This window comes from Hypomesus nipponensis, chromosome 18 (genome assembly GCF_054491055.1).
Source record: "Hypomesus nipponensis isolate SF chromosome 18, ASM5449105v1, whole genome shotgun sequence".
Taxonomy (NCBI): domain Eukaryota; kingdom Metazoa; phylum Chordata; class Actinopteri; order Osmeriformes; family Osmeridae; genus Hypomesus; species Hypomesus nipponensis.
In genome coordinates this window covers 9533861-9559440 of record NC_140378.1, presented here as the reverse complement: position 1 = coordinate 9559440, position 25580 = coordinate 9533861, and the positions used below count along the sequence as shown (strand labels likewise).

At 55.0% G+C, this 25580-nt stretch overlaps 1 protein-coding gene across 5 annotated transcripts in view; it reads right to left on the bottom strand.

The window, feature by feature from the left end:
- Nucleotides 1–165: 165 nt before the first annotated feature.
- ubr4 (ubiquitin protein ligase E3 component n-recognin 4) overlaps nucleotides 166–25580 on the bottom strand; it is a 34652-nt gene continuing 9237 nt past the window's right edge. For 4 of the 5 annotated variants that reach the window (XM_084679183.1, XM_084679185.1, XM_084679184.1 and 1 more), the window contains 77 exons: nucleotides 25416–25513; nucleotides 25150–25307; nucleotides 24846–25052; nucleotides 24579–24680; nucleotides 24389–24489; nucleotides 23874–24261; nucleotides 23731–23794; nucleotides 23438–23629; nucleotides 23145–23215; nucleotides 22775–22967; nucleotides 21880–22113; nucleotides 21602–21772; nucleotides 21313–21495; nucleotides 21000–21158; nucleotides 20281–20433; nucleotides 19938–20165; nucleotides 19557–19714; nucleotides 19283–19454; nucleotides 18952–19153; nucleotides 18635–18798; nucleotides 18250–18466; nucleotides 17942–18158; nucleotides 17356–17388; nucleotides 17044–17107; nucleotides 16819–16953; nucleotides 16474–16648; nucleotides 16251–16385; nucleotides 15871–15992; nucleotides 15641–15752; nucleotides 15383–15513; nucleotides 15086–15263; nucleotides 14830–14943; nucleotides 14474–14611; nucleotides 14191–14359; nucleotides 13762–14080; nucleotides 13355–13564; nucleotides 13069–13218; nucleotides 12739–12966; nucleotides 12517–12595; nucleotides 12166–12393; nucleotides 11755–11923; nucleotides 11443–11587; nucleotides 11245–11330; nucleotides 11049–11136; nucleotides 10683–10876; nucleotides 10351–10590; nucleotides 10125–10263; nucleotides 9841–9966; nucleotides 9593–9721; nucleotides 9027–9464; nucleotides 8789–8873; nucleotides 8558–8685; nucleotides 8327–8456; nucleotides 8063–8220; nucleotides 7853–7962; nucleotides 7560–7701; nucleotides 7310–7391; nucleotides 7050–7223; nucleotides 6776–6897; nucleotides 6489–6686; nucleotides 6269–6349; nucleotides 6062–6149; nucleotides 5821–5948; nucleotides 5605–5712; nucleotides 5378–5494; nucleotides 4869–5059; nucleotides 4574–4747; nucleotides 4348–4447; nucleotides 3993–4211; nucleotides 3748–3861; nucleotides 3509–3651; nucleotides 3032–3157; nucleotides 2562–2756; nucleotides 2137–2361; nucleotides 1853–1943; nucleotides 1596–1758; nucleotides 166–1448 (listed from right to left, as the gene is read on the bottom strand). In XM_084679183.1, the coding sequence (XP_084535309.1) occupies nucleotides 1384–1448; nucleotides 1596–1758; nucleotides 1853–1943; nucleotides 2137–2361; nucleotides 2562–2756; nucleotides 3032–3157; nucleotides 3509–3651; nucleotides 3748–3861; nucleotides 3993–4211; nucleotides 4348–4447; nucleotides 4574–4747; nucleotides 4869–5059; nucleotides 5378–5494; nucleotides 5605–5712; nucleotides 5821–5948; nucleotides 6062–6149; nucleotides 6269–6349; nucleotides 6489–6686; nucleotides 6776–6897; nucleotides 7050–7223; nucleotides 7310–7391; nucleotides 7560–7701; nucleotides 7853–7962; nucleotides 8063–8220; nucleotides 8327–8456; nucleotides 8558–8685; nucleotides 8789–8873; nucleotides 9027–9464; nucleotides 9593–9721; nucleotides 9841–9966; nucleotides 10125–10263; nucleotides 10351–10590; nucleotides 10683–10876; nucleotides 11049–11136; nucleotides 11245–11330; nucleotides 11443–11587; nucleotides 11755–11923; nucleotides 12166–12393; nucleotides 12517–12595; nucleotides 12739–12966; nucleotides 13069–13218; nucleotides 13355–13564; nucleotides 13762–14080; nucleotides 14191–14359; nucleotides 14474–14611; nucleotides 14830–14943; nucleotides 15086–15263; nucleotides 15383–15513; nucleotides 15641–15752; nucleotides 15871–15992; nucleotides 16251–16385; nucleotides 16474–16648; nucleotides 16819–16953; nucleotides 17044–17107; nucleotides 17356–17388; nucleotides 17942–18158; nucleotides 18250–18466; nucleotides 18635–18798; nucleotides 18952–19153; nucleotides 19283–19454; nucleotides 19557–19714; nucleotides 19938–20165; nucleotides 20281–20433; nucleotides 21000–21158; nucleotides 21313–21495; nucleotides 21602–21772; nucleotides 21880–22113; nucleotides 22775–22967; nucleotides 23145–23215; nucleotides 23438–23629; nucleotides 23731–23794; nucleotides 23874–24261; nucleotides 24389–24489; nucleotides 24579–24680; nucleotides 24846–25052; nucleotides 25150–25307; nucleotides 25416–25513 (11963 nt within the window). In that variant the 3' untranslated portion in view covers nucleotides 166–1383. The remainder of the gene's footprint in view (nucleotides 1449–1595; nucleotides 1759–1852; nucleotides 1944–2136; nucleotides 2362–2561; nucleotides 2757–3031; nucleotides 3158–3508; nucleotides 3652–3747; nucleotides 3862–3992; nucleotides 4212–4347; nucleotides 4448–4573; nucleotides 4748–4868; nucleotides 5060–5377; nucleotides 5495–5604; nucleotides 5713–5820; nucleotides 5949–6061; nucleotides 6150–6268; nucleotides 6350–6488; nucleotides 6687–6775; nucleotides 6898–7049; nucleotides 7224–7309; nucleotides 7392–7559; nucleotides 7702–7852; nucleotides 7963–8062; nucleotides 8221–8326; nucleotides 8457–8557; nucleotides 8686–8788; nucleotides 8874–9026; nucleotides 9465–9592; nucleotides 9722–9840; nucleotides 9967–10124; nucleotides 10264–10350; nucleotides 10591–10682; nucleotides 10877–11048; nucleotides 11137–11244; nucleotides 11331–11442; nucleotides 11588–11754; nucleotides 11924–12165; nucleotides 12394–12516; nucleotides 12596–12738; nucleotides 12967–13068; nucleotides 13219–13354; nucleotides 13565–13761; nucleotides 14081–14190; nucleotides 14360–14473; nucleotides 14612–14829; nucleotides 14944–15085; nucleotides 15264–15382; nucleotides 15514–15640; nucleotides 15753–15870; nucleotides 15993–16250; nucleotides 16386–16473; nucleotides 16649–16818; nucleotides 16954–17043; nucleotides 17108–17355; nucleotides 17389–17941; nucleotides 18159–18249; nucleotides 18467–18634; nucleotides 18799–18951; nucleotides 19154–19282; nucleotides 19455–19556; nucleotides 19715–19937; nucleotides 20166–20280; nucleotides 20434–20999; nucleotides 21159–21312; nucleotides 21496–21601; nucleotides 21773–21879; nucleotides 22114–22774; nucleotides 22968–23144; nucleotides 23216–23437; nucleotides 23630–23730; nucleotides 23795–23873; nucleotides 24262–24388; nucleotides 24490–24578; nucleotides 24681–24845; nucleotides 25053–25149; nucleotides 25308–25415; nucleotides 25514–25580) is intronic. The other variant, XM_084679187.1, reaches the window with a different exon arrangement.

The window sequence follows — 25580 nt, the reverse complement described above, 5'->3', positions numbered from 1 at the left end:
GAAACTAAACCTTATAAAGAAATATATACATCTTAAAGAGGATTTACAGATTGTGGCAATAGCCTAAGTTCTAATACATGTTTTATGAATGGTTCAATATCCAAATAGATGAGCATGGAAATGTATTAAAATGCTATAAAAAAACAAACCAGTTATAATCCTGGGTCAGATGTGGAATTATTAGGGCTTTATTAATCATTTGCTAATCCAAAGAGCAGACATTCAGCAACAGTTGAACATTGTAGCAGCGGGAATAAGCGAATTAACACTAAATTGGGTTCAGAACTCCACACCATGCATTCAGCTCAGAGTACAAAGACACCATTTTGTTGGCATCTATATGTTAAAGAGTTAATTTATCACTGAGAGCAAGACTCAGCGGCACCTTGCTTACCAGAAAGAGTCTGGGAATCATCTGCAGGATATTCTTGAGAATGATTGGCTGGAAGACCAAAACCAAGGACCAGGAGAATAGGTACAGGTAATAAAGATGGCCAGAGTAGTGTTGGGACCAGAATACAAATCAAGCAGAAACAAAAACCTTACATCCAAAAAGAGTGTCCAAAGGAAGGATGCAGGCCCTTTTATTATTCATCTGGACAGTTAGGCTTCATTTGAGGTGGTGTAACCAGTTACAACTTCAGATATCACTAGTCACCAAATGAGGGCTTGACTTAAACAACTATATTGTAAATGTCTTGTTACTGATTAAAAAAAAACTTGCACATACACACAAATTCAATAAAACACACCTGCTATCCAGCTTTGCCCATTACTCAAACTGAGTCAAGAACTACTGCAAGGACAAAACAGCCAGAGCTGAGAATGGTGCTCAACACAAGAGGATTCATTCACAGTCCTGTGAAACTCTGAGGCCTTGTGCAGTTAGAACATCAATAAATTGTCCCAATCCAAAAAAAAAAAAAAAACTCAAACTGTAACAAACAAAAATAATAACACAAAGTCACTCTTTATATGTGGGCATCGAATCCCAATTTTTTTTTTTGTGTTACTTTTTTCCCCCAGTCATGAGGAGAGCGGGGATAGCATGGGTGTGTTAACTGTATCAGAAACATAGACATGTATCAGCTCCTCAGGCAACACAGGAATTCAGATTTACTTTAGGATGTCATAACAGGAGAAAAACTAAGTGGACAGTGGGGGAAACAGTGTTTTGTATCTGTGTGTGTGTGTGGGAGCATGTTGTGTGAGTGTGAGAGGAGGAAGAAGACAGAGTTTGTGGTCTCTATTCTGTTAAGAGATGTCCTTTGAAGGTGCCTTTAGCGGGGCCAATGAGGTGGCCGTCCTCGGCGTTTGAACCACCTGACTGGGGGGGGCAGGGTGGATGTGGACCCCGGGGGTCTGGGGGCTTACTGGGCACCATCAGGGCACAGAGTTCAACAGGTCCTGGAGGAAGAGGTCTGGGTCTGGGATTTCCGATAGAAGACCTGAACAGAAACACAGAGTTAGCCTCAACACAAGCCTCGCCATTGTCGAGTTATCGCTTTTCTCACCAGACTTAAAAAATGCTGACGGAATCAACAGCAACAGTATAGAGTCTGTAGAGTGTGTTTGTGTGCCCGTGCAGTACAGACCGACGACATCCAGGAACTCTGAGAAGGACTCGGCGGGCATCAGCTCGTCCTGGAAGGCCCTGAGCACGCGCTCCGAGGCTTCGTAGATGGGCATGTCGTTGTGCCTCACGTACTCGGCCAGCGAGAAGGACCAGCCTCCCTCTGTGTTACTGGTGGGCACTTTCTGCACGAGGACAGCAGGGGAGAGGTGTCTGAGCACACATGCATACTGTGGAGTGGAATCTTTCTCAGCATGGAGGAGGTCTTCCGATTCTTACCCTGAACATGTCATACACCAGATCCACCAGGCCCCAGAAGAGAAGAGGGGAGCGATAGACTGCATACTCCTTCAGTGTTTTATCTGTGAGTCTGAGGGGAACGAGTTCATGAGAGGACACTCTAGACCCCAGGCGGCTAAACAAATGCAATACCTGATAATGCTTTTATAAGCACTTAAGTGCATGGCCAAAGACAAGACACACAGAAACACACAGAAACAGAAAACCGCGACAACAGTTCTAACATTTCAATGTTCCCTCAGACCAGTGCCCCGCCGTCTTACTTGTTGGTGCACACGGCCGAGACCTTGCGTGCGTGTGCGGCGACCAGCAACCTGCGGAGGACGTGCAGGCGCGAGGTCCTCCAGCGCTCCGGGGGCAGGATGTGCATGGCCAGCACCGTGAAGTAGTGGGGGCCGTCCACCTCGTAGGAACTCTCCACCCACTTCTCACAGGGCTGCTCCAGGAAGCCCTGCAGGTTCTTCTCCTCCCGAGACGTGGCTCTTGTCCTGCAGGGAGAGGAGGGAGGGAGGGAGGGCAGGGTAAGAAACCTCCACCCCTGGATGTCAAGAACTCTATACCGAGGCTGACCCCGATGAGGCCGCGTGGTGGAGAAATGGAGGCACGCGAACGGTCCTCCACACTGACTTGAGAACAGGAGCCTATGGTGAGTGTAGAGAGGGGGGGCGGGGGGGACGATGTCACGTACGTGTTGAGGACGTAGAGCACGGTGTGGATGATGTAGGGGATGAGGTGGATGTTGCTCTCGCGCCCTCCTCCGCCCGTGTCCACGCTGAAGGACTGCTCGGTGGCGAAGCGCAGGAACAGCAGCTTGGTGTCGTGGATGTTGAGCTGGTACGTGGGCTCCCTCTGTCCTGTGCACTCCTGCAGATATGTGTTGTGCCTGCGAGCCCAGAGGACGGGTCAGAGATGGAGAACACGCAGTGCCAGGCCAAGGAACCATGGGACAATCACATTTCCTTGAGAGGATGTGAAGTCAGTCAATCTATCCAGTAAACATATCCATCTCTTGGAATCTATTTTTGTGAATCCACCTACTCCATGAGTCAATGAAATTCCATATTCTCGGTGGACAAACTTTCCATTGTATCCAGACCAGTTTGTATGTGTCTGCGTACGTGTTAGTGTGTGTGTGTTAGTGTGTGTGTGTGTATGTACCTGGCCAGGCAGGTGGCAAAGGCTGATTCGGGGACATGCGGCCCCCACACAGGGAGCAGTCCATTGCACTTGGTGTTGGCGTTCTGCAGGGCAGCGCTCTCCCACTCCTCTCTCCCCCGGGCCAGCCTGAGCAGCAGGTGAACAGGCACACGCGTCAATGAAGAGGCACGTGAGCTCTTGTTGGTTAGTTGTAACTGATTTAACTTCTTGTACTTGCTGTGAGTTATATTATTGTTGCTTGCTTTCCTACAGGTACACTCTTGCACTTCTTGAGGTTCATGTTGTTTAATTGTAACTTGTTTAATTAAACTAAATGCTCTATCTCACTGTTTATGATCATTGACCTATGCACTTTTGTAAAGCTCTCTCTTGGAAGTCGCTTTGGATAAAAGCATCTGCTAAATGTAAATATAAATGAGATACTGGTTGGTGTGTGTGTGTGGTTACATGTGTGTGTGTGTGTGTGTGTGTGTGTACCTGACAGCAGCAAGGTGGCAGTCATAGTGGACTATGTTAAAGTGTGAGACAGTGCTGTAGCCCTGCTGCTTGCGGGGCTTGTTCTCAAAGTCTTCCAGCGCCACCCGCTTGGTGAAGGTGTAGATCCCCAGGACCTTGGTGGGCTGGTGACCCAGACACAAAAACAAGAGGGACATGAAAACGGGTTCACTTCGCCGCCCCACGCCCTAGGACTGCATGGAGGTGTTGCTGCTGCGTACCTGGAACTTGTAGCCCTCCCTGCAGATACAGCAGGTCAACCCCGGCTCCTCTATCAACTCCTCCATCTGCTTCAGCAGCGAGGTCTTGGTCACCACCTGGCCCTTCTCATTGGTCTGAAACAGAAGAGCAGCAGGAGTTGAGGGCAGCACCACGGCCATCACGACCCCTCGCACGATGAGCAGCCTGCAGATAGGTCTGAGTGGGACTCATCCCTCAGGTCCGACGGCCCTTCCTGCCTCCCTACCGTCATCCCCAGCGTGCCCAGAGCCTTCTGTCTCATGGCCATGGCCATGCGCTTCTTCTCGGCCCGCGTCTCCCTTCGCGCTGCGTCAATCTTCAGGTTGACCTCTGCGTGCTCCCGCAGCGCTTCCAGCAGGTTCTCGGCCAGGGTGCCGATGCCCTCGTCGCTGGACACCTGCTCCAGCTTGTGCAGGTTGGTGATGGAGTCTGTGCCTATCAACATCTGAGGGAGGAGCGGGATTGGGGAGTCAGCTGTGTTATGTGGGGTTGCAGAACGATGTCAACTGTGGATCAATGTAGGCATTAGGATCAGAGTCGGTTCCCTGGGTCCTTGTGTGGGCCTGCTGGGTGCAGGGTACCTGTGTGGGGGGGTGCTGAGTGGCCAGGCCACGCAGCAGTCTGAGGATGAAGGGCAGAGCTGGTCGAGACAGGAACTTCTTCCACACGTCAGCATCCAGGCTAAGAAAGAGAGGAGGTCAGAGAAGGCGTTTCATTCAGCCATTAAAAACGCAGCCGTCTTTCATCTAGCGGTGACCAGAGAGAGAGGCACCCTGACACAGAGCAGACACCTGAAGAAGGTCTTACTTTTTGGCATTGGGGATATGTTTCTTCATGTAGTCTAGTGCACTCTGTGTGATTCCTTTCTGCAGAATCAGATCTTTGAGCTGATGGCCGTTGCTGTTGTTCTTGATCCCAGCAGCAATTTTACAGAAGCAGTCTAAGAAGACCTTATCATCAGCACTGTGCTCTTCATCATACCTGGAAAACACAGGGTGACATGTTCATGTACAATATAGAGAAAAAGAGTCTGCCTTTGGAGCTGTCGATGCAGAATCAAACTGTCCTGGGCTACATTAGAGTGAGACATGAGTGTTTGTACTTGTCGAAGCTGCAGCAGGGTTTGAAGCGCTCCACCAGGATGCGCATCTTCTCCAGCTCTCCGAAGGACAGGTAGGGGATGATGCGCAGGAGGCCCTGCAGAACACTGGGGTTGGAGCGCACAAACGGGGTGTTGATCTGGTCGAGGAGCATCACCAGCTGGTCCTTGTCTCCAGTAAGCAGCAGGTTACCCTGGAAGACAGGCGCCATCTCCTTTAACACCTGAAGAGCTCTGTCCTTAACCACTGATCAATTAATCAATAACTAATGATTACTTTTTTACTTTTATACTGGTTTGGAATGCTCTGAATACAATAAACAATGTTTGATCTATACCCTGCTATATTAAGCTCATGAGCACATAACCCTTGGTCATGTCCAGGAGAGAAATATGCCTATCTATGATTTATGTTGCTTGTACCATTGATGAACTGTCATAATGCTGTTTGCTTATGCCTGCTTATGCCTTATTCATTGTGCTGGACTCCCTGGTCCCTGTCAGAGAGCTACCTTGTCCTCTGAGATCTCAGCGTTGGCCTCATCCAGAATGATCTCCATGATGCTCAGGACCTGCTCTGCTATGGAAGCCCCACCACTGTCCTTACTCTCCTGCTCTGCCACCAACGCCTGGACACACAAACACAATGGGTTAGGTTCATTTCATAGCATGGCCAACTAGTCATTTAATAGTTAATGTCGTGGCCTAGTTAGAAGCCAGTGGAGAGGAAGACACCCACCAGGTTGAGTGTGCCCAGCATGACGTTGAGAGTGTTCATCTCTGGTTTGACCAACTGCTGCCTGTTTATTTTGACCTTCACACAGTAACTAAACAGCTTCAGCAAGACCTGGGCAGCGAGAAGAGTGAGGATGAGAGTCATTAACCACGGGTATCCAACCTCCATCACTGGATTGTGTCAGGACATGTTAGCGGCTTCAAACGACTGTTGACCAACCGTGAGTAGATGTCTCCCCTGCTTGAAGTCCTTGATTCCAGACAGCCTGCTGAGCATGCACTCCAAGCCACCACACTGCGCCATCACCCCCGCCATCTTGTACACCTCCTCGTCATCCTCCTCTTCATCTACAGGTTGGTGAGAGGACAAAGACCATCTCAGCAGAAGGTCATCCTCCCCTCTCCTTAGCAGTATGACTCACTAGGACTGAGGCTTCATTAGAATGGACTTGGTGTCTCACCCGTGGTTGAGTCCAGTGACTCGATGAACTCCTCAGTGGCGTCTCCTAGCAACCCCCTCATACGGTAGATGATCCTCATGGGCTCGCCCTAACAACAACCACACACGATATACATCTTTAACAAGACTCCACAGCTTCCAAGGACCATAGAAGATATCCCTGGGTAGATCTACCGACGGGAAGTGGTGTCCATTTATTAGCTCTCACCTCGTTGGTTGGGCACCACACCTTCTTGTAGACCTCCACCACTGACAGATCCAAACTGATGATCTTGTTGTTCACTAGAAGCTGGAACAGGAAGACGCATGAGAAGATCAGGGCCCACTTCCATCACACAGTTGTGTCACCTCATGTGTTAAATGCAAACCAGGCATCCACCCGAGGCTCCATACACCATCAGGCCTGATAAGAACATGGTGCCAGGTACCTCCATGCCGCTGTCGTCCTCCAGCAGGGCCACCAGGTCACAGTCCTGGCAGATCTTGTTCTTGATGTCCCTCATGAGGGGGCCGATGCCCGGCTCGTTGCTGCTGTAGGGGTTCCCCGGCATGCGGCCCTGCAGGAAGTCCTCCTGCTGGGGGTCTTTCTCCAGAGTCACAAAGAACTCCGTCACCTCGTTCTCCTCCTGGGGGAACGGGAGATGTTTAGCTGTGCCCTCGATCCATACATCTGTGTGTGCATATGATACGTTCCAGATTACCCCCCTTCACTCACAGGGTAGATGATGCTGCATAGCCTCTCAAAGATGAACACTGGAGTCCGGTAGTCGTCCAGGTTGTAGCGCTTCGCTGTCTCTATGCATACCGCCATGAAAGCCTTGGTCTCAGACTCCGTCCCTGTGAACAGACAGGACTAGGTTACGGCGATGCCGTGTGCAACGACACAGCACAATGCAGCCCTGCACATCTACACCTGTAGCTCCGGCGTAGTAGAGGACTAGGCCGAGAGGTTTGGAAGCGGAGCCGGGGCGGGTGGGGTGGGGGCGTACCTGTGGTCATGTCCTCCAGCATCTCCAGCAGCATGTCCTGGGTCTCGTCTATGAGCTTGGTGCGCTGCACCACCAGCTTCCTCAGGCACAGGTAGCCGTTGAGCACGGTGCCCACCAGGCGGCTCTTGAAGTGGCGCTTGATGGATTCCACCTCCACAAACGAGGAGAGTAGACCTGCACGGCACACAGTCTGGGAGTTGAACACATGTATCACTGAAGGCTATAGTGCACGTGATGAAGGTCTGCCACAGGCTGCATACCGGTCAGGCTCTTGAGAGCGTAGCCTTGCTGCAGGTCTGTGCTCAGTGTTGCCTCCTCCAATGCCAACAGGTTGGCGATTTCCTAGGGGAGAAAAGCACCACTTAACTATGAGTTCATCTGACAGAGTAGACTAATGTACTCGCTCATTCTATTTCAAACAGTGAATACATTCCAGATGTCCACAAGCTACAGAAGACAGGAAAGGTGAGGTCCAGGCTGCAGTGGATGGGTTACTGGAGGAGCCAGTACCTTGGTGATGAGGTTCCCAATGTAGGGCAGGACCCCTCGGGCTGCCAGGTACACCTTCCAATGAGCCGGCTTGATGAGCTTCTGGTACAGACCCAGGTACTCTGCTGCACACTCGCCAGCTACGCTCAGCTCATCCAAGTAACTGACAAACACACACACAGTTGAGCATATTGCACTGATATGACAAATATCATCTATATTTCATATATCACAATATATGAAATTTACCTAAAAAGGTGATGCTGAATGTCTGATAGTTCAACAAACATCTAGAATATTCCTGTGCCTCTTACCTGGTGAGCAGGTCCAACACCTGCTGCTTGCGGCTCGGGATGGTGGTGAGGGCTTCCACGATGGTGCATGCTGCCTGCCTGGCTGCCTGCGTGGCTGGGGTGAACAGCACCTGGGAGAGGCAGGGGAACAACACAGCAGCCAGTGAGACAGGAGCTGGCATGCAGCCTGCAGCCTGCGAATGCAGCCCTAGTGGAGGTGCAGGACGCTACCTGACGCAGCCAGTTGTTGTGGCTGAGTTTGAGCAGCCGGGGAAAGAGGCCTTCTGACTTGGCCCTCATGAACTGTTTCCACTTCCATGAGTACTTCTCCAGAAGGTACTGCCTGCGCACCTCCGCCTTGTTCTGGGGCTTAGACGCGGTCTCCTGGCCTGAGGGCACAAATAAATGGTCCTCAATTTAAGAGGCATTGTGATCTATACTCTGCTTGCATAAAGTATGTATATGAATATTTCATATCATGCCATTTACACTCACATCTAGCTGGAAGGCACTTTTTCCATGCTTCATAAGATGCTTTGGGGTCCTTTTTCAACCAGAGTTGGGCCTGAGCATGAATCTCATTGCTGTAGGGCTTGACTGTGGTCAGGGACTCTACAGCAGAATCCTAAAAACAAACAAACACACAGGTCAGTGTACCTGACAGGGAGTCGTGCTGCAGTGTGTGTGTGTGTGTGTGTGATATGTGAGCAGCCGTGCTGTGTGTACCTTGTTCTTCTTGCTGGTGGGAGCAGGAGGTTTGATGAGCTTCTGCAGGATCCTCAGGCACATGAGCGTGATGTTCTCCACCACCACGGGGGTTTTGATGTTCACAGCCATGAGGAACAGGCTGAGGGCTGAGGGGGCAGAGGCATCAGCCCCAACCACCCTCCTACCTCAGCAACGAGGGCTTCTACGTTTAATACAGGCACATTGTTCAACCAACAAAAAAAGACTTACCACAGCGCAAGCGTAACTCCCAGCATCCTCCTTCTTTGGATATGGAGTCTGTCAGCAACAGCATCTCATACTGCAGACTACTGACCTGTGAGGAAGCAAATAAACACACTGATGTCAAAACTCATGCGGCCTAAGGAAATACCTTTGGCCTCCACCTTGAATAAACACATTCCACACATCCTCTCGTCGTCCACACTGTAAGGACAGGCAGTCCAGTGTGAGTGGGGTGAATACCTACCAGGTCAGGGTTGGCCCAGTGGCCTTTGAGTGCAGCTGACACCTTGGCCAGAATGAGGTCATTCATCTGCTGCGTGGCCTCCGGGTGATCTCTGGTGAGCAGACACACCAGCTGGCGGACCTCCTCCCGCATGGCGGCCGTGCCCCGCCTCAAGTTGTACTCAAACAGCTCCCGGATCAGGCCCTGCAGCACCAGGATCTGCCGCAGGGCTGGGTTGGTGGCCAGGGCGCGCAGCAGGGTGATGCAGTGGCCCGTGACGGCTGAGGCGCAGCCGTAGCACTTGTTGGAGGAGGTGTGTCCGCAGCCCAGCACGGACAGGGCCCGGTACTGGCTGGCGGTGAAGGTGGGCTGGTGGCTGCTGCTGCGGGACGAGCGGGTGGCGGCCTCTCTCTGCTGGAGGTCGTACTCCAACAGCTCCTTGCGAGACGCCAGCACTTTCTGAGAGGGAAGGAGGGAGGAGGTCACGTGTCCTCCACGACAGCTGGATGCGTCACTGAGACACGTTCAGCCTCGATTGAACCCTCCGCAGAAAATCCCAAACCGGAAATATCCCCGCGGCCCCTCACCTGGATGATCTTGGAGAGCTCGTCGAAGGAGGTCTTGCAGTCTCCGCTGTACTCCTGCGCCAGCTGCTGGATGTACCTGTTCACATTGGCCGAGGACGTGCCCAGCCCCGCCCCTGCTCCTGAGTCATCCTGGGGGGGGGGGGGAGGACAGGGTCAAGAGCATGAGTTTGGGTCATCAGACCATACATTTTCATTTCACCATTTCACCACCATATCATCACCATATCATCACCATATCCACCACCTACCTGGGGTTTCTCAGGTGCCGCCTCGTTGACCTTGGACAGCAGGCTCTCCAGCTGAGGCCGGTGGCCCATCAGCTGGTGGTACACTCTGTCAGCCTTGTCCAGCAGGGTGTTGATGTTGGTCACCGCCTGACAGAAACACAGCCGGCCACAAGCATGAGAAGGCTGGTGGGGACTTTCCCTGTGCTTACCATTAGAAAAGAAATACACCCCTAGTGGCTGTGGGTGGACATGACACTGTGACTGTGACTGTCGACTGATCTGAGTGTTAACGGACAAATCCACACCTTTTTCCTGTCCTCCTCATTCTCTATAGGATCCACAGCGCAGCACGGCCTGGCGTACAGCATGAAGTCAAAGCGGGCATACTTGCAGAAGCCACAAGCATTGCATAGGAAGGGGTCCTTTTCATCATAATTGATGGACCTGGAAGAGAAACAGCCCTCGTCAGCATATAGGGTCTATACATTCATCTGCTGAGGAATGAATGAGCCAGCTGAATCCTTTATTGACCTGCACTTGTGGCACTGGTAGACGTTCTCTCCACAGTTGCCACACACCCCGGGGTTGGCGGGCACGGAGGCACTGCAGCGCGGGCACTGCAGGGTCTCTGTGGAGGCCTGGTAGTTCTCGTAGAAGTCCGAGAACTCGATCATCAGGTTGGAGGCCACGATGGGCAGGGGCAGGTCAATCTTGACCTCTGTCTGCCCGGGGGTCAGCTGAACCTTCTTGGCTTTGTGCCAGCGGGCAGGCCTGGGAGGACACACACAGGGTACAGCTCGAGAAGCAGCGCCGGGCGCAGGTGGTTCGTTAAGACGCCCGGTGGGTTTGTGGCAGACACTCACTTGTTCTTCAGCTCCACGATGGCCTGCACAGTCCTGTTGTTGTAGTAGAGGTTGATGGTGCGGACCATCTTGGTGCGCTTCAGATCGCCGATCTTCACCGTGACCTTGCTGATGGTGTGGCTCCCGATGAGCTTGACCACCTGCTGAGTGGTGGTGTAGCGCGTGTCCACTTTTATAGACGACAGTTTGATGTTCTGAAGAGGTAGGAAGAGAGACCATGAGTTGACTGTTCTGGTCAAATCAAAACAAGTGTACTTTCAGTACAAACGCTACCCGCAGAGACCCTGCACAGTACCCAGCCACAGTCCCCCCCCCCCCTCCCTGGCTGTAGACACAGGGGGTTCTGAACCATGCAGCTTCACTTACTGAGAAGGGAACTTCTGGGTTGTTGCACACCAGGCAGGGGTCACTCTCCAGGAAGAAGCCATCAAACTCCACCAAACCAGACAGGGTGCTGCACATGAGAGAAGAACAGAACCATGGTCAGTGAACAACATCCGAGCTACCTGCAATCAGGATGTGCTCATCGCTCCTGTATCTATCGAGGCAGTTTTTATCATACTTGTAGATGTTGGAGTTGGGGTGGTTGGTCAGAATGTGATTTTGTGTCCTCAGAATTTCCACCGCCTTCTGGGAATACTCCTTCAGCTGAAAGACAGGAGGGGGAAAGTCAGGAGGACCTGACTTGGAGCGGCTCTTTCTCAGCTGCCAGACCGTGAGGTCCTGCGAGGGCGTCGCCAGCGCGAGCTTTCGGACTCACTTTCTTCTCGGTCTGCGGGGTCTTCAGGGAGAAGTAGCCCAGCAGGTCCACAAACTGAGCAGCTTTGCGTCCGTATGCAGGCAGCTCGGGCCAGATGGCCCAGGTCAGGTCCAGCAGCAGCTCCTGCTGGGACTTGTTAGAGTTCCTGAGGGAGGGGTCACATACAGACCTCCTGATCAACACGCGCTCGGGTGGCTTGGTGGGTCTAGAGTCTTAAATGCTGTTTGTGTGTCTATACAGGTTTAACATGCAGGCATGGGGGACATGGAGCTGTCCAAGTGCAGCCCTCGTCCAGAGGTGCACAGTCAGTACCTGTAGATGTGCAGGGCTAGGCAGTGGGCCTGCCAGCGCACAGCAGATGAGTTGGACTCGAGCAGGAAGCAGCGCAGGAACTGGATGAGCGTCTCCTTGTCGGCAAACTTGTTGAGCTGACTGACCAGCGCTGTGCACAGCTGGTCCTCCTGACTGCCCACGCCATCGCCTGGACACAGACCCAGCCAACACAACACTCAGAACCACATTTTCCTAGCGTAGGTACAACACTAACACTAAGCACTTTAACTAAATCTTCTAACTAAACATCACCTCAATCGTGTGCATGGGGGAGTTCTGTTCTGCCCCTAAATGAGGAGTTGCCTCAGCCTCTCACCCTCTTTGTCCTTCTCCGTGTGCATGGGGGAGTTCTGTTCTGCCCCTAAATGAGGAGTTGCCTCAGCCTCTCACCCTCTTTGTCCTTCTCCTTGTCCTCCTTCTTGCTCTTCTTACTGGAGGACTTGCTCTGGGAGGACTGGGAGGCCCCGGTGCCCCCCGCCCCCCCGGAGCCCCCCCCTGAGGAGGAGGAGCTGGCCAGCACCTTGCTGCCACACAGGGCACAGGACAGCAGCTGCAGCAGCACAGGGGACACGCCCTCGTCCACCAGGAAGCTGACCTGCAGCAGGAAGTACAGCACGGCTGGAGGACCAGAGAGGGGAGAGGGCGAGAAGGAAGAGGGGGAGAGAAGAGTCAGGCAGGGAGGCCAGGAAATCAATTCGTTGGTTCATCAATTTCAGTCAAGTGTCGGTTCAGGCTACTTACAGTCATCCTTCATACAGAACTTCTGCCAGTTGATGGTCCTCTGGGTGGCTATCTCAGCACAGGCTTTCAGGTGTTCCATCTATGGTGAGAACAATACAGTCTCTTAGGCGAGGAAACAAACAGGCAGGCAAGCATGAACATCCTCGACGGTGCTCACGACTAGGGAGCCCCTGGTTTGTCCAGGGCTCCAGGCTGGCCCCAAGGCCTTAGCAGGACTCTCACCAGACTGATGAGCGTGTCGTACTGCAGGGCGGAGCCCGAGGTGGCCGTGACCACCCCGGCCCGCAGGAAGATGCCCTGCTCCTCCAGGAGCTTCTTGATGGCGCGGACGTGGGAGTCGAGCGTGTGCAGGTCCCTGAGCTGGCGGTACTTCTCCTTGGAGCCGCAGATGAAGAGCAGCAGCTTCCGCACCTGCCGCCTCACGAAGGGGGTCTGCTGGATCATCAGGTACTGCACACAACACACCACGCAAGCCCATGAGTGTGAGTTTGGGGGTAGGGGGGGGGGGTGTGTGTTAAGGGGGGTCCGAGCAGTCTGGGAAAATACACGTACTTCAGACAGGAAGTAAAACCAGGAGTGGTCGAAAACAGGAGGCGGGATGCGGGGATTGGTGTCTGCGATCTTTTTGATCTGATAGGGCAGCCGCAGCACCATCTCAGTGAGGAGCTGCGAGTAGGCCTCAAACACATCTGCTGCATGGCCCTGGGGGGACACAACACACACACACACACACACACACGACAAATGAAATCACAGCGTGAGAATAATAAAATAAAACCGTGTCCACGGTGGTCTGCTTTCAGGGGTTGAAAACAGGAAGTGTTCAGTTCCTCTGTACCTTGACATACTGGCGCAGGAAGAAGGGGCTCATGTCTGGGGGAGAGGAGGCTGTGTGTGGTCTGAGCAGCTGGCTGGCCGCCACAGGCTCCTCCTCCCCCTGCTGGCTCTTCCAGAAGTCCAGCAGAGACTTGAGCACGTGCAGACAGTAGTCGATGGCCCCCAGGCTGAGCAGGGCGGTGGCCGTGGCGTTGGAGATCAGAGAGGACGACTGCAGGGACCGAGGGGGAGAAGCCCAGGTGAGCCACCACAGTCCATGACATGAGAAGAAACTGTGTTAGCTTAAGAACACATGCCAGCTAAGACAGCAGGGTTGTGGGTAACATCCCCTGGTTGTGTGTGGACGAGGAGCGTAGGAGAAGTGTGTGGATGAGGAGCATGGGAGAAGTGTGTGGATGAGGAGCGTACCTCGGAGGAGGACTTGGAGCCTGACTTGGTGCGGGACATGAAGACGCTGAGCAGCCTCATGATGACCAGGTGCACCTCGTTGATGGGGCTGCGCTCGTTCTTCTTGGACACGTCCTTCTTGTGCATGCCCAGCTCGGCGATCAGCTGGGCCAGCAGGTCGTCCAGGGCGCCCTTGTCCTTGTCGTCCTCCCCGTCCAGGTCGGAGGTCAGCATGAGGACCACCTGCATGTAGGGGATGGCGTGGACCCCGCCCACGCAGTGCAGCAGAGGCAGGTGCTGCAGCAGGCGCTCCAGCAGCATCAGACGCACCATGTGGAGCCTGGAGGGGAACATGCACGCACACAACCCTGGGGGTCAAGTTCAGCCCCGGTCGCCCAAGCTGGTGTTGTCTGTGTGTGTGTGTGTGTGTGTGTGTGTGTGGATGCTGACCTGTTGCTGGTGTGGATGTCTCCCTCGGTCTCGCCCTCCCCCTCGGAGCCCTCGCCCTCCTGCTGGGCCGTGGTGGTGCTGATGGCCCCTGTGCTGGAGCTCACGCTGCCCGGCCCCGCGGGGTGGCCCTCCACTGTGGTGTCTCCATAGGCACTGCTGCGGCCCGACACTGAAACACACCCAGAGGGAGGGCGGGGGTTAGGAGCCCAGCCTTGGGACAGGGGCGCGGTGCTGTGTGGGGGTGTGGGCCTGCAGCAGCAGCCCTGGCTGAAGGCCCCCTCACCGCTGTGTTCCCCGGCGACAGAGTCGATGGCGGAGCCCCCGCTCTCGGAGCCCACGCTGCCCCCGTGCTCGGCCGGGGAGGTGCGCAGGGTGGAGCCGTCCGTGGCCGCCGTGCTGCCCTCATCGTCTGAGGCTGGGGCTGAAACCATAACCACAGCTGTTACAGGAAAAACACCAGAGACTCTGGCCTGGCTGGGACAGGCTAACTGGAAACTGCACGTCAACGCACGCCGAAACAGTCACTGATTTCAGCAAACTCCGTAAGAAAAATTGAACAATTGATGCCCCAGAAAGTGGTGTTGTGTGTGTGTGTGAGAGAGAGAGAGAGAGAGAGAGTCTGTGGTTGGGCCTCGTTACCTGATGCTGTGGTGTCTGACAGGGTGCCTGCGTCCAGGGAGGAGGAGCTGGGAGCCTGGCCAGACAGGCCAGACAGGCCCAGACTCTGCAGGCCCAGGGCACTGCTGCTGCTGCCTGCACCAACACAACCACACAGGCTTCAGCACCACAGCACCACACAGAACAACACCGCTACACTTTCTACTATCAATCAATCAAGCCAGTCAGACCATCAAAGCTTCAGTTCCACCCCCACAAGATGGGTGAGTGTGGGTACCTTGCTGGTCCTGCTGCAGGCTGAGAGCGATGGCCAGCTCCACCATGGTCTCGTCGTCTGCGTCGGGGGGGATGTCCAGCATGGGGGGGAAGCCCTCCGCCCCCGCCAGCAGGGCCTCCAGAGGGGACGGGTTCCCGTTGTTGACGTTCTCCGCCGTCTCCAGGACCATGGACTCGGACTGGGACAGAACACCAGAACACAGGTCCATCCAGTTCAAACAGCCCATCCCAACACACATGGTCCCGTAACAGCGGGCACCTGGGCCCCAACACAGAGGAGCTGTTGATCCAGTCTCACCACCATCTCAAAGTCCCCGTGGTCCACCTCGCTCTGGTCGTGGCTCTCCTGTCGGCCTCCCTCTCCCCCCGGCAGGCCGGACGGCTGCATCTTGTCGTCGGCGTCGTCGTCGTCGTCGTCGTCTTTGTCCCCTGTGATGGTGTGGGAGTGGACAGGGTGAGGACCAGGCCCCGTGACAGCGGGGCTGTGCGCTTCCTGTCACGTGGCGGTCTACAGGTGTGGAGTCAGGGGGGGGCGGGGGGGGGGGGGGGTACCTACCCATGGGTGTGTTGGAGCGTGGGGGAGATGGAAGGGTCACGTGGCGGCGTTTGTTTCGAGGTCGAAGCACTCGGATCAGGGCCTGCTTACAAGCGAAGCTCACAGAGATGTCCTGGAACAAGACAGAGAAGAGAAGGTGGTTACTGTCTGTTATACACAGTAAAGGTTTTCAAATGAGTTAGTACAGAGTATTTCAGAAAAGAAAGAGTCTCAATGCAAATGTAACACACCGGGCACAGTAACATCTGCATGTAGATTTTGGAAGCCACGTTGATGTAGTCGAGTTCACAAGTGCAGTACCCATGGATGATATCCACCAGGGCGTTGACAGTGGCCTCAACATGAGTTAGACCTGGAGGAAGCATCAACACAACAGGAATCACAACAGATCCCAGATCAACGAGCCCAGATCAACAGAGCCCAGAACAATGAGCCCAGATCAACGAGCCCAGATCAACGAGCCCAGATCAACGAGCCCAGATCAACGAGCCCAGATCAACGAGCCCATATCAATGAGCCCAGATCAACAGAGCCCAGATCAACGAGCCCAGATCAACGAGCCCGCGAGCAGAGAACGGTCCGGCCCTGCTGGGTATGGATGCTGCTGTACCTGGCAGACAGGCAGGGGCCAGGAAGGCGTTCTTTGGTTTGAGAGCATGGAGCTTCCAGAAGTTGTTCACCAGCTGCATGATGAAGTTACAGCTCTCACTGTCCGCCGACTTCTGCACGCCGTCCTCTGTCATTTCTGGAAAGGTACAAGCTTTATATGTCATCATGACCACAAAAAGGACGGACTCAGGCTGGTGTCAGTAGCTTCGTAAGATGTTGGCTACCTGTGTCTGTGTGGGGGGGCTTGGTCTCGGTGAAGTGCACCAGGTTGTTGGGTCTCATGATGGCGATGGAGCGGGCAGTGATGACCAGCCTCTGGAACACGTCTGGATCCAGGTCCCTGCCGTCACGGCTGCAGCGGTTCAGACACTGCACCGCGTTACTCAGCAGAGACTGGTCCTGCACACACACACACACACACACAGGGACACGTTACACAGCTAGAAAACTGTAGGGAGGAGGTATTAGGTGCCAATATCCTTCCAGAGATGAATCTTTTGAGTTGTTAGGAGGGCGATCCTAATGATTCCCACAGCAGTGTGTCCAGGTGTGTGTGGGTGTGAGGGTACCTTGTGGTTGTGGTAGGCCGTGCGGCTGGTGTGCAGGCTGGCCAGAAGCCCCTTGGTCTGCTGCTGCACTCCTGCTGGAGTAGGCATGGACAGGAGCAGGGTGGCCAGCTCAAGGGCAACAGCCTTGTTTTTCTCCTGAAGACACACACACACATTACGGCTCCTAAATCCTTCAGGCTGTGTACAGTAGACTGGGAGAGATGAATGGCCTCTTTCTTCACACACCTTTTCATTGGAGGAGCCCACAGCGAAGCAGCTCTCCAGAGCCTCCAGAGAGCTCACCACCAGCCTGGGGGAGAGACACAGTCAGAATGGCCACAACGACCTTCACGCGCTATTCTAGCAACTAATAAACAGCAAAAGCAACCTGAAGTCAGCAATCTGTAGTCTGCTTTTTAAGCAAGACTAAGTTTTGTTGTTAGAGGAAACCTCAAAGTGATGTTTTTCTACTGTGCGTTGTAAATGGTATGAACAAGCTCGGACACACAAACACAAACACACACCATGCAAACAAGCAGAGAAAGGACAGTTACTAACCGGTCCAGGGTTGATAAGGACTCAGTTTCACAACTTTTTATTGTATTTTTGGGAGCAAAGAAAAAGAAAAAAAAAAAGGTGAGGAACACAGAAAGAAACAAGTGAAAGTAAATGACTCAGTTGAACAGAGGAGATGCATGCAGACCCAGGTCCTCATGAGAGCAGCCATGCACTGGACATGTCACACACACACAGACACACAGACGTCCCGCTCTCCACACCAGCACCCTCAGAGTCGCTGACTCAGGGTCACCCTACAAGTGGGCACCACAGGAACTACCAAACCAATGCACACAGGTTTTGCCGCATGGTAATAACAGAATGGTTTTGAACAGCGCCTTGAGAAGCTTCCATTACCGCCTCAAGAAAACTCATTGAGGTGGTATAGGGCAATAAAACGAGCTTTTAAAAGGTTATATTGCTTAACTAGAAAACCCCATATATCAAGTATAACACCACTATATTGTCAACACTAAAACCCATCAAATACGACCCCACTATTACTATAAACTCTAATAAGGAGCAGAACATGGCACTCTTGTCAGAAAGCCCAGCGGTGACCTCTGACCCCCGGGCCCCCTCTCACCTCTCCAGCACTGTGCCGCTGGTGGAGGTGGGCGTGGCCACCTCTCCGTCCACCGTGCCGTTGCCCTGGTTGAGGTTGGGGCTGCACACGTTGTTGACCGAGGCCGAGGGGAAGTCCTCGGGCGGCTCGTCCGGCCAGCCAAACTGCTCCTTGGTCTTCCCATAGATCTTAATGGAGTCCAGCATGGTCACACCCGCGGGGTCAACGGAGGCTCCGACTGCAACGTCAGACACGGACAGAGTCAGAGTCGGCCCGGAGACTGACCTGTGGTGACCGTCTCTCGACACTGGTCGACACGAGGTCCTTACTGAAGATGGGCAGCTTCTTGTCGGCCTGCAGGGCCTCCTCTCGGGTGAAGGGGAAGTCGAACCAGCGGGCGCGGGTCAGGTTCATCTGCATGGTGCGTCCAAAGATCTCCACGTAGGACGGGGCCCTCTCGATGGCCTGGGTGCCCACCTGCACCCGCATGCCCGTCATCACCATGGAGCTGTTGTTGTTCACCGCCTCCACAGTGAAGCCACCAGGCTGGGAGGCACACGCAAACACACAGTTGAGGATGCCAAAATATACATTGAAGAGTAGAGTTAGTATATACAATAATGTATATGGGGGGTTTTTTGACGTGAAAATCACCGCTGCAGTGTCCCAGCAGACCCTCCACGGAGCAACGCAGCCCATGTCGGGTGTTCTCACCTTGGTGTTGGCCACATACATGCCGGTGGAGTTGAGTCTGTGTTTGATCTGCTGGCCGTTGTAGACCTGGAGCAGGTCGTTGCCCCCAAATTCCACCTCCGTCAGCTGCTGGTTGTGCTCAAAGAAGTCCACGGGGAAGGTCACCTGGCTGGAGGTGCGCGTGGCTGGGGAACACAAGATCAGCTGTCACGTACACGCCCGCGATATGAGACGCATCCGTCACATGGGTTTTTCGGAGCCAAAACTCATGGAGACCAAACTCTGGTGTTTCTAGAGAGAAGGCGCGTCGTCAAAGTGTAGACGGCGAGCGGACTCACTGGCGGCGGCGGCCTTGCGCTTGCGGACGGGCTTCATGATGCTGATGGCGCTGCTGGGCTGCAGGGAGGGCTGCAGCCAGTAGGACGTGTTGTCCACGTTGGCCATGTAGATGCGCAGGCTGCCGTCCTCACACAGCAGGATCATGGTGGTGCGCTGCTGCTCGTTACTGGCCGTGTGCCGGATAGCCACCATGTCCTGGATCTGAGGGGGGGCCGACAGGACCACAACACTGTTTGAGATGCGGTGTGCAGACGACACTGATCCACCAGTCTCCTTATTTGAGCCCATGGCACATCCCAAGTGTCGGGGTGTGTGTGTGGTGTAGCCTACCTTGGCCTTTGCCGGCAGGGTCTTGATCTCCTGGATGAGGAAGGTGTCGGGCTTGACCATGATGACCAGGGGGATGCCTGTGGTCTGCTGCACACAGCACACCAGCCCCGGGTGGTTCATCACCTCCGACCACTGGCACAGGGCAGGGGACATCTTACTGCCCCCGTTGGAGCTGCACACACACACACACAGATTCAGGTTGGATTGGACTCTCCTTTCTTGTGAAACGTCCTCATTTAATACTGTGCCCCTGTGGGGTTGTCGTCGTGGTTACCCTTTGATATTGATGTTGAAGAGCCTCTGCACGTCGCTGGTGCTGCGGCTGACGGTGGCAGCGAAGGACTTGCCCTGGCTGTAGCTGAAGAACAGCATCTGGAGGACGTGAGAGTAGTAGACCGACACGCCGCCCCCAGCCACCTGGCCGTTACTGTCCTGAGGTAGACCAGAACACACCGCAGGTCAGGGACAAGAACCACCTCACAAGTTCAACGTCTAGACTGGCCCCTTATGTAGGGTACATCATAGGCCTTTTAGTGTGAAAAGCATCCAGGGTATCCTCCAGGTTCAGCTGGAGGATAACCAGATACAATCAGATATGTACATGCTTCTGCTGTCGTAAGTTCTCAGAAGCTTGTGGAACCTTCCGGAAGGTTACCTTGAGGTCCTCGTGGTTGATCTCCAGCACACTGGTGACGTAAAAGGGCCCGTGCTGGGCACTGCTGGACTCGTCCATCACCTGGGTGTACATGTAGCCTGCGGAGGACATGATGACGATGATGTTCTTGCCCTCCTCGTTGAAGAGGAAGGTGGCGTCGCGGATCTTGGAGCTCGGCAGCAGGAAGTAGTACATGGGGCTGAGGGCGTCCACCGACAGGTCGTAGATCTACGCAGTCCACAAACATCAAACATCAACTCCTCAAGCCGTGAAACAAGCACACAAGTTCTTGTGCGTTAACAAATGACCAAACGCCATGAAGCCGTGCAAGCACATAACGAACCTTAACAAAGTCAGCGGTGATGATGGCCAGCTCTGTCTGAGAGCCGGGCAGCCAGATGGCCTTGATGATGAAGTTCCCAGTAGCCAGCTGGGGGTGCAGCACCAGGTGGTCCGACACGGAGCCTGTGCTGCTGAACGTCAACACGTGGCAGTCCTGAGGGGGTCAGAGGAGAGGGAGGGGTCAGAGGAGAGGGAGGGGTCAGAGCAGAGGGAGGGGTCAGAGGAGAGGGAGGGGTCAGAGGAGAGGGAGGGGTCAGAGGAGAGGGAGGGGTCAGAGGAGAGGGAGGGGTCAGAGGAGAGGGAGGGGTCAGAGGAGCGGGAGGGGTCAGAGGAGAGGGAGGGGTCAGAGGAGAGGGAGGGGTCAGAGGAGAGGGAGGGGTCAGAGGAGAGGGAGGGGTCAGAGGAGAGGGAGGGGTCAGAGGAGAGGGAGGGGTCAGAGGAGAGGGAGGGGTCAGAGGAGAGGGAGGGGTCAGAGGAGAGGGAGGGGTCAGAGGAGAGGGAGGGGTCAGAGGAGAGGGAGGTGGCAGAGGAGAGGGAGGGGTCAGAGGAGAGGGAGGGGTCAGAGGAGAGGGAGGGGTCAGAGGAGAGGGAGGGGTCAGAGGAGAGGGAGGGGTCAGAGGAGAGGGAGGTGGCAGAGTCACTGGGACACACCAGGATGGGGATGGTTCCTGACGGGACAGTGTGGAGGAGGGAGCTGCTGGGGGAGGCCGGCTGACTGACCTTGAGGCCGCACACGGCCAGGTAGTCCTCGTTGCAGGGGTTTCCTGTGAGGCTGAGCACGGTGAAGGGGACCGGGGCGGAGGCCAGGCGAGTCAGGGTCAGCTTCCTCTTGCTGGAGTCGGCCTGCTTCAGGAGGGCTGACAGCTGCAGCACTGTGATCTGTAGAGGGGGCCAAGGTCGACAGGAGGGGAAGGTTTGCAGTGGGGATCAAACGACAGAAACAACAAACATCGCGGTTCCCCTTGCCCACATACAGTCTAGGACCATGGTCTAATCATCCGTGTGTTCAGAGCAGCGTGGAGCTGCTGGCTACCTTGCCCTTCTCGTGGCTAACAGCCAGGTGCTGGCGGCGGCCGTGTGGGGAGGAGAGCACGCACATGGCCACGCGGCGCAGGACGTGGGCGCTGATGAGCTGGCGGATGGTCTGGCCCTGGTCTCCGCTGTAGTTCATGCGCACGTTCTCAAACGCCCCCTCCTGGGAGCCCAGCGTGGGGACCTGGGGACGAGCACAGCGGGCGGGGAGGCGGGTTAGGCACTGGATGGCCCAATGGCATCGGCCAAATCGGTCAAGAACGGGTGAGCCAGATGGACGGGGGTGATACCATAAGCTGGTCGGTCATCTCCACACTCTTGTCCTGGGTGTGCAGCTCGTTCAGGGCCTGCTGGGCGCGGCTGCTGCTGCCCACAGCAGACGCCTGCTGGAAGTTGGTCTGGATGGCGTCCATGAGGAAGATGAGCATCTCCAGGACGACGGCAGCCGTGGACGAGCCGCACTGACACGGGGGAGACAAGGAGCGAGTGAGCACAGGAGTTAACACTCTGCGCCCCTATTGACACAGCCCCTGCGGAGTGGACCGCTCCCCAGACCCAGGCCCCTCACCACTTGTGCCAGCAGTTCGTCCTGACAGCCCTCAATGCTTTTGCACACGCTGCTCTTCTTGGGCTTGTCGTCGTCGCAGGGCTTGCCGTCACAGATGGTCACCTTGCCCTTATCGGCCGGCGAGGCGCTCTGGTGGCGCATGGCGCTCTCGGGCATGCGCATCTCGCTCTGGAAGGCGGAGGACTCCTTCAGGGTGGAGCCCATGCCACTGCTGGGGCTGCGCTTGACCAGGGCCTGAGGGACACAGACAGAGCCAGTCAGATCACACAAGGTCTCTCTGCAGACCTCTGCACACACACACACACACTCACACACTCCACACCAAGTTAGGTAGGATGTCAATACTTCTTGCCAACCTCTCAGCTTGTAGTTTTTAATGACTGACATGCAGACCAGAGACAGTGTTTGATAAAACACGTAGACAGGAGTATCTGGTCATGTGAGCATTAAAACATGCATACTGTATGTTAACTATTAGAACGGGTTAGCTAATACACACACTATGTCACTACAATCACACCCACAAACACACCAAACACAAACAGGATGCAAATATCTGACTAGAATACTGATCATAAATTCAGGTTAACTTGATTATTAGTGAGTTTAGTATTGAAATTACAGTATTTGCTTAGTGTTACATTTGACTTCTACTGCATGCAATATCAGTGTTAACTACACATGCATATCTTGTCCACATTGTTACAGTGAACCAGTTTCAGTTTATTCATGTAAACTAATTGTTTGTAAAAAAGACTTGAGGGTTCCCCCCCCCCCTTGTAGACACTCAAAGTGCATTCTAATTTGGGGCCAGATGAGGGGGCTAGCTAAATCCCTGACCTACTGAAATGACTGTATGAAAATCAATGGGAAATGATTTGCAAGCCAAAGTTACCGCAGTTGTTCTCTTCCCATGATGACCTGAAGTATTCGGTCTCACCTGGCAGCTGCCATCCTCCTTGGCACCGCAGTCACAGAAGAAAGAGCCGTATTTGGCATAGGAGATCTCATGGTCTTTGTGACAGACCTTGGCACACACTGTGCACACACCTACCCCATCCACCATCTTACACGTGTGACAATGGTACCTGCAGGGGGAGGGCGACACACTCAGACACCAGCACAGAGGAGGAGACGTGGACACATGTCCTTACACACACATCAACCAGGAGGGGGGAGGGGGGAGGGGGGAGGGGGGAGGGGGGAGGGGGGAGGGGGGAGGGGGGAGGGGGGAGGGGGGGAGAGGGGTGGAGCCAGTCTTTTACCAATGCTGGTTCATGAACTCCTTCTGAGTGATGGTGAAGGTGCAGAGTTTATTGCACAGGGAATCTTCATCCTGTAAGGTAAGAAAGAGTGACACGTGAACAGGGTGCCCCAGCATGGCTTCCTGGAGAGTGAGCGTGCCTGGTCAAGTGTTCCCCTCCAGCACCAGACCAGCACAGCCTAAGACTGGAACTAAAAGGTGAATGGGGCTTGTCAGTACTACGACACACGTCCCCCTGTGTGGAGCGAGAGAGCGGGAGGGGTCCTGGTGCTGTGGTGGAGGACGGGTCCTTACAGAGTCCTCGGCCTGGGAGTCGTCCTCCTCCACGGCCAGCTCCTCCACCCAGTCAGAGTCCACCTCCATGGCCTTCTCCTCCCCCTCCATCAGCAGGGCGGACGAGCCCTGGCCGCTGCTCTGGCGCAGCGCGTTCATCACATCGGCCAGGTAGGAGATGATGTGGCACGAGCACTCCAGCATGCTGGCATGCTGAACAGGAGAGGGGAGGGGGGTAAACATGTTCTCATTTTGGCCAGTGAAGGAACAGAAAAATAGGGCTATATACACCAGAATGCCACAAGTACTGTTACCTTGCCGTGCGTCAAATTTGCGCTCACTTTCTCCACAACATTCTTCTGGGTCAGGTACTTCTTGCTGCAAGGGAGAGATTGAAGTCAACACAGTGTGATGGTGAAAGGCTTCCCTGCCATGATCCAGGGAGCAGGCTACCTACCATCTGGTGAGCCAGTCGATGGCTGCCCGGTGCAGCTGCAGGTGCCCGGCCCCCTGCCCGGCGCTGGCCAGGGTGCTCATGATCAGCATCAGCTCTGGGAAGCCCGTTCCATCCCCACTGGCCAGCATCTCGGTCGCCATGGGGATGAGGGTGCTGAGCAGGACGGTGCACACGCCCTCGCCCACCTGGCTGTTGTCGCGGACGATGTGCGTGGTGAGCACCTGCAGCAGCTGCCTGTTCTCCTGCACCGTCTCCAGCTGCTCCGAGTCCTTGGGAGGGGAGGCGGTCATGCGGGTGAGCCAGGACTGCAGGCGGGAGGGCTCCACGCAGGCCAGCTGGGCCAGGGAGCCGCACAGACACAGCAGGCTGGGGTTGGGACTCTTCTCCGCTAGGGGGAGGGAGCACAGAGACCAGGTCACAACCACAACCCTGACGACTGAGCACGTTCCACTTCACAACATGGTCTGGTTGACCTACTGAGGGCTATCAGAGCACAAGCAGAGAGGAGGACTTACTGAGCTGGAACAGCTTGGTGAAGAACTTCAGCACTCTGTTGCAGAATTTCGCAGAGAGACTTTCGTTGGCTGTCGCCATCATGATCTGGACCAGCTCCCCACTAGAAGGCGACAAGGCCACAGTGGGTTAGAATAACAGGGTGCTGGGATCCCGAGAATCTCCCATGAGAAGACACGGCGAGAAACCAACCTGAAGGAGAAGAACTCCTCCATGGCCTTGCGCACTTGGCTGCTCTCCAGCTGTCTCTCCAGGTACTGCAGACACTCCTCCAGCACAGCCTCGTCCAGACCACTAGGAGACACCACAGTCCTCACAATCACTGGGCCATACATGCAGCTTGCACAGAGTCGAGCAGACTTTTAAACATCTCCCTAAAACGCAGTCTTGGTTCACGATCTCGGTCGAGTCGACCTGTGAGTCGGGGGCTGAGCCCCTCTGGTGTGCGCGCGCTCTTGCCTGTTGGGGTCGGCGTGGTTGGCGATGATGTTGTAGCAGCCGGTGACCAGACGCTCGTACACGCGGGCCAGGTAGGCGTCGGACTCGGCGGGGCCCAGGATGCGCTCCAGCGACGTGCTGCTGATCTCCGCCACGCTCTCCGTGCTGCTCTCCAGCAGCAGGGGCAGCAGCGTGCGCACCACCTGCGGAGGGTTCAGCTCCTCCGTCCTGCCGCCGGGGACAAGCACCACGGGTTAAAGGGCCCGTGGCACCCCAATAGCGTCCTTCGATCATTGGGCCTGGGCTGACTTAAAGGAACACTTACACGATGAGGTCTCCGGTGAGGCGCACCAGGGACAGCAGGATGTGTTTGAGCGAGGCGGCCAGGCTCAGGGACTGGCTGCTGAGGGTCCCCAGGTGAGCCGCCTGAATGGCGCTGATGTAGCTCTCGGATGGAATGGTGTCGTTGGCAAAGGCATTACGCTGAGGAGGACAAACACCCCGAGTCAGCCATGTGCATGGTACACGTCATGACCTTGCCACGCCACGCCACACTGAGCGCGAAGGAGGCGCGTGCCCGCGCACACATACCCATGAGCCGATGTTGGGGAACTCATTGGTGTGGATGTTGTTCCAGGTCTCACACAGCGTCTGCACAGCCGAGGGCAGGTTCTGCATAATACTCTGGCCTGTGGAGTCAGAAGTACACGTCGTCAGGTGGAACGGGTCTCTTTCGGGTGTGAAGTGAAAGCACGC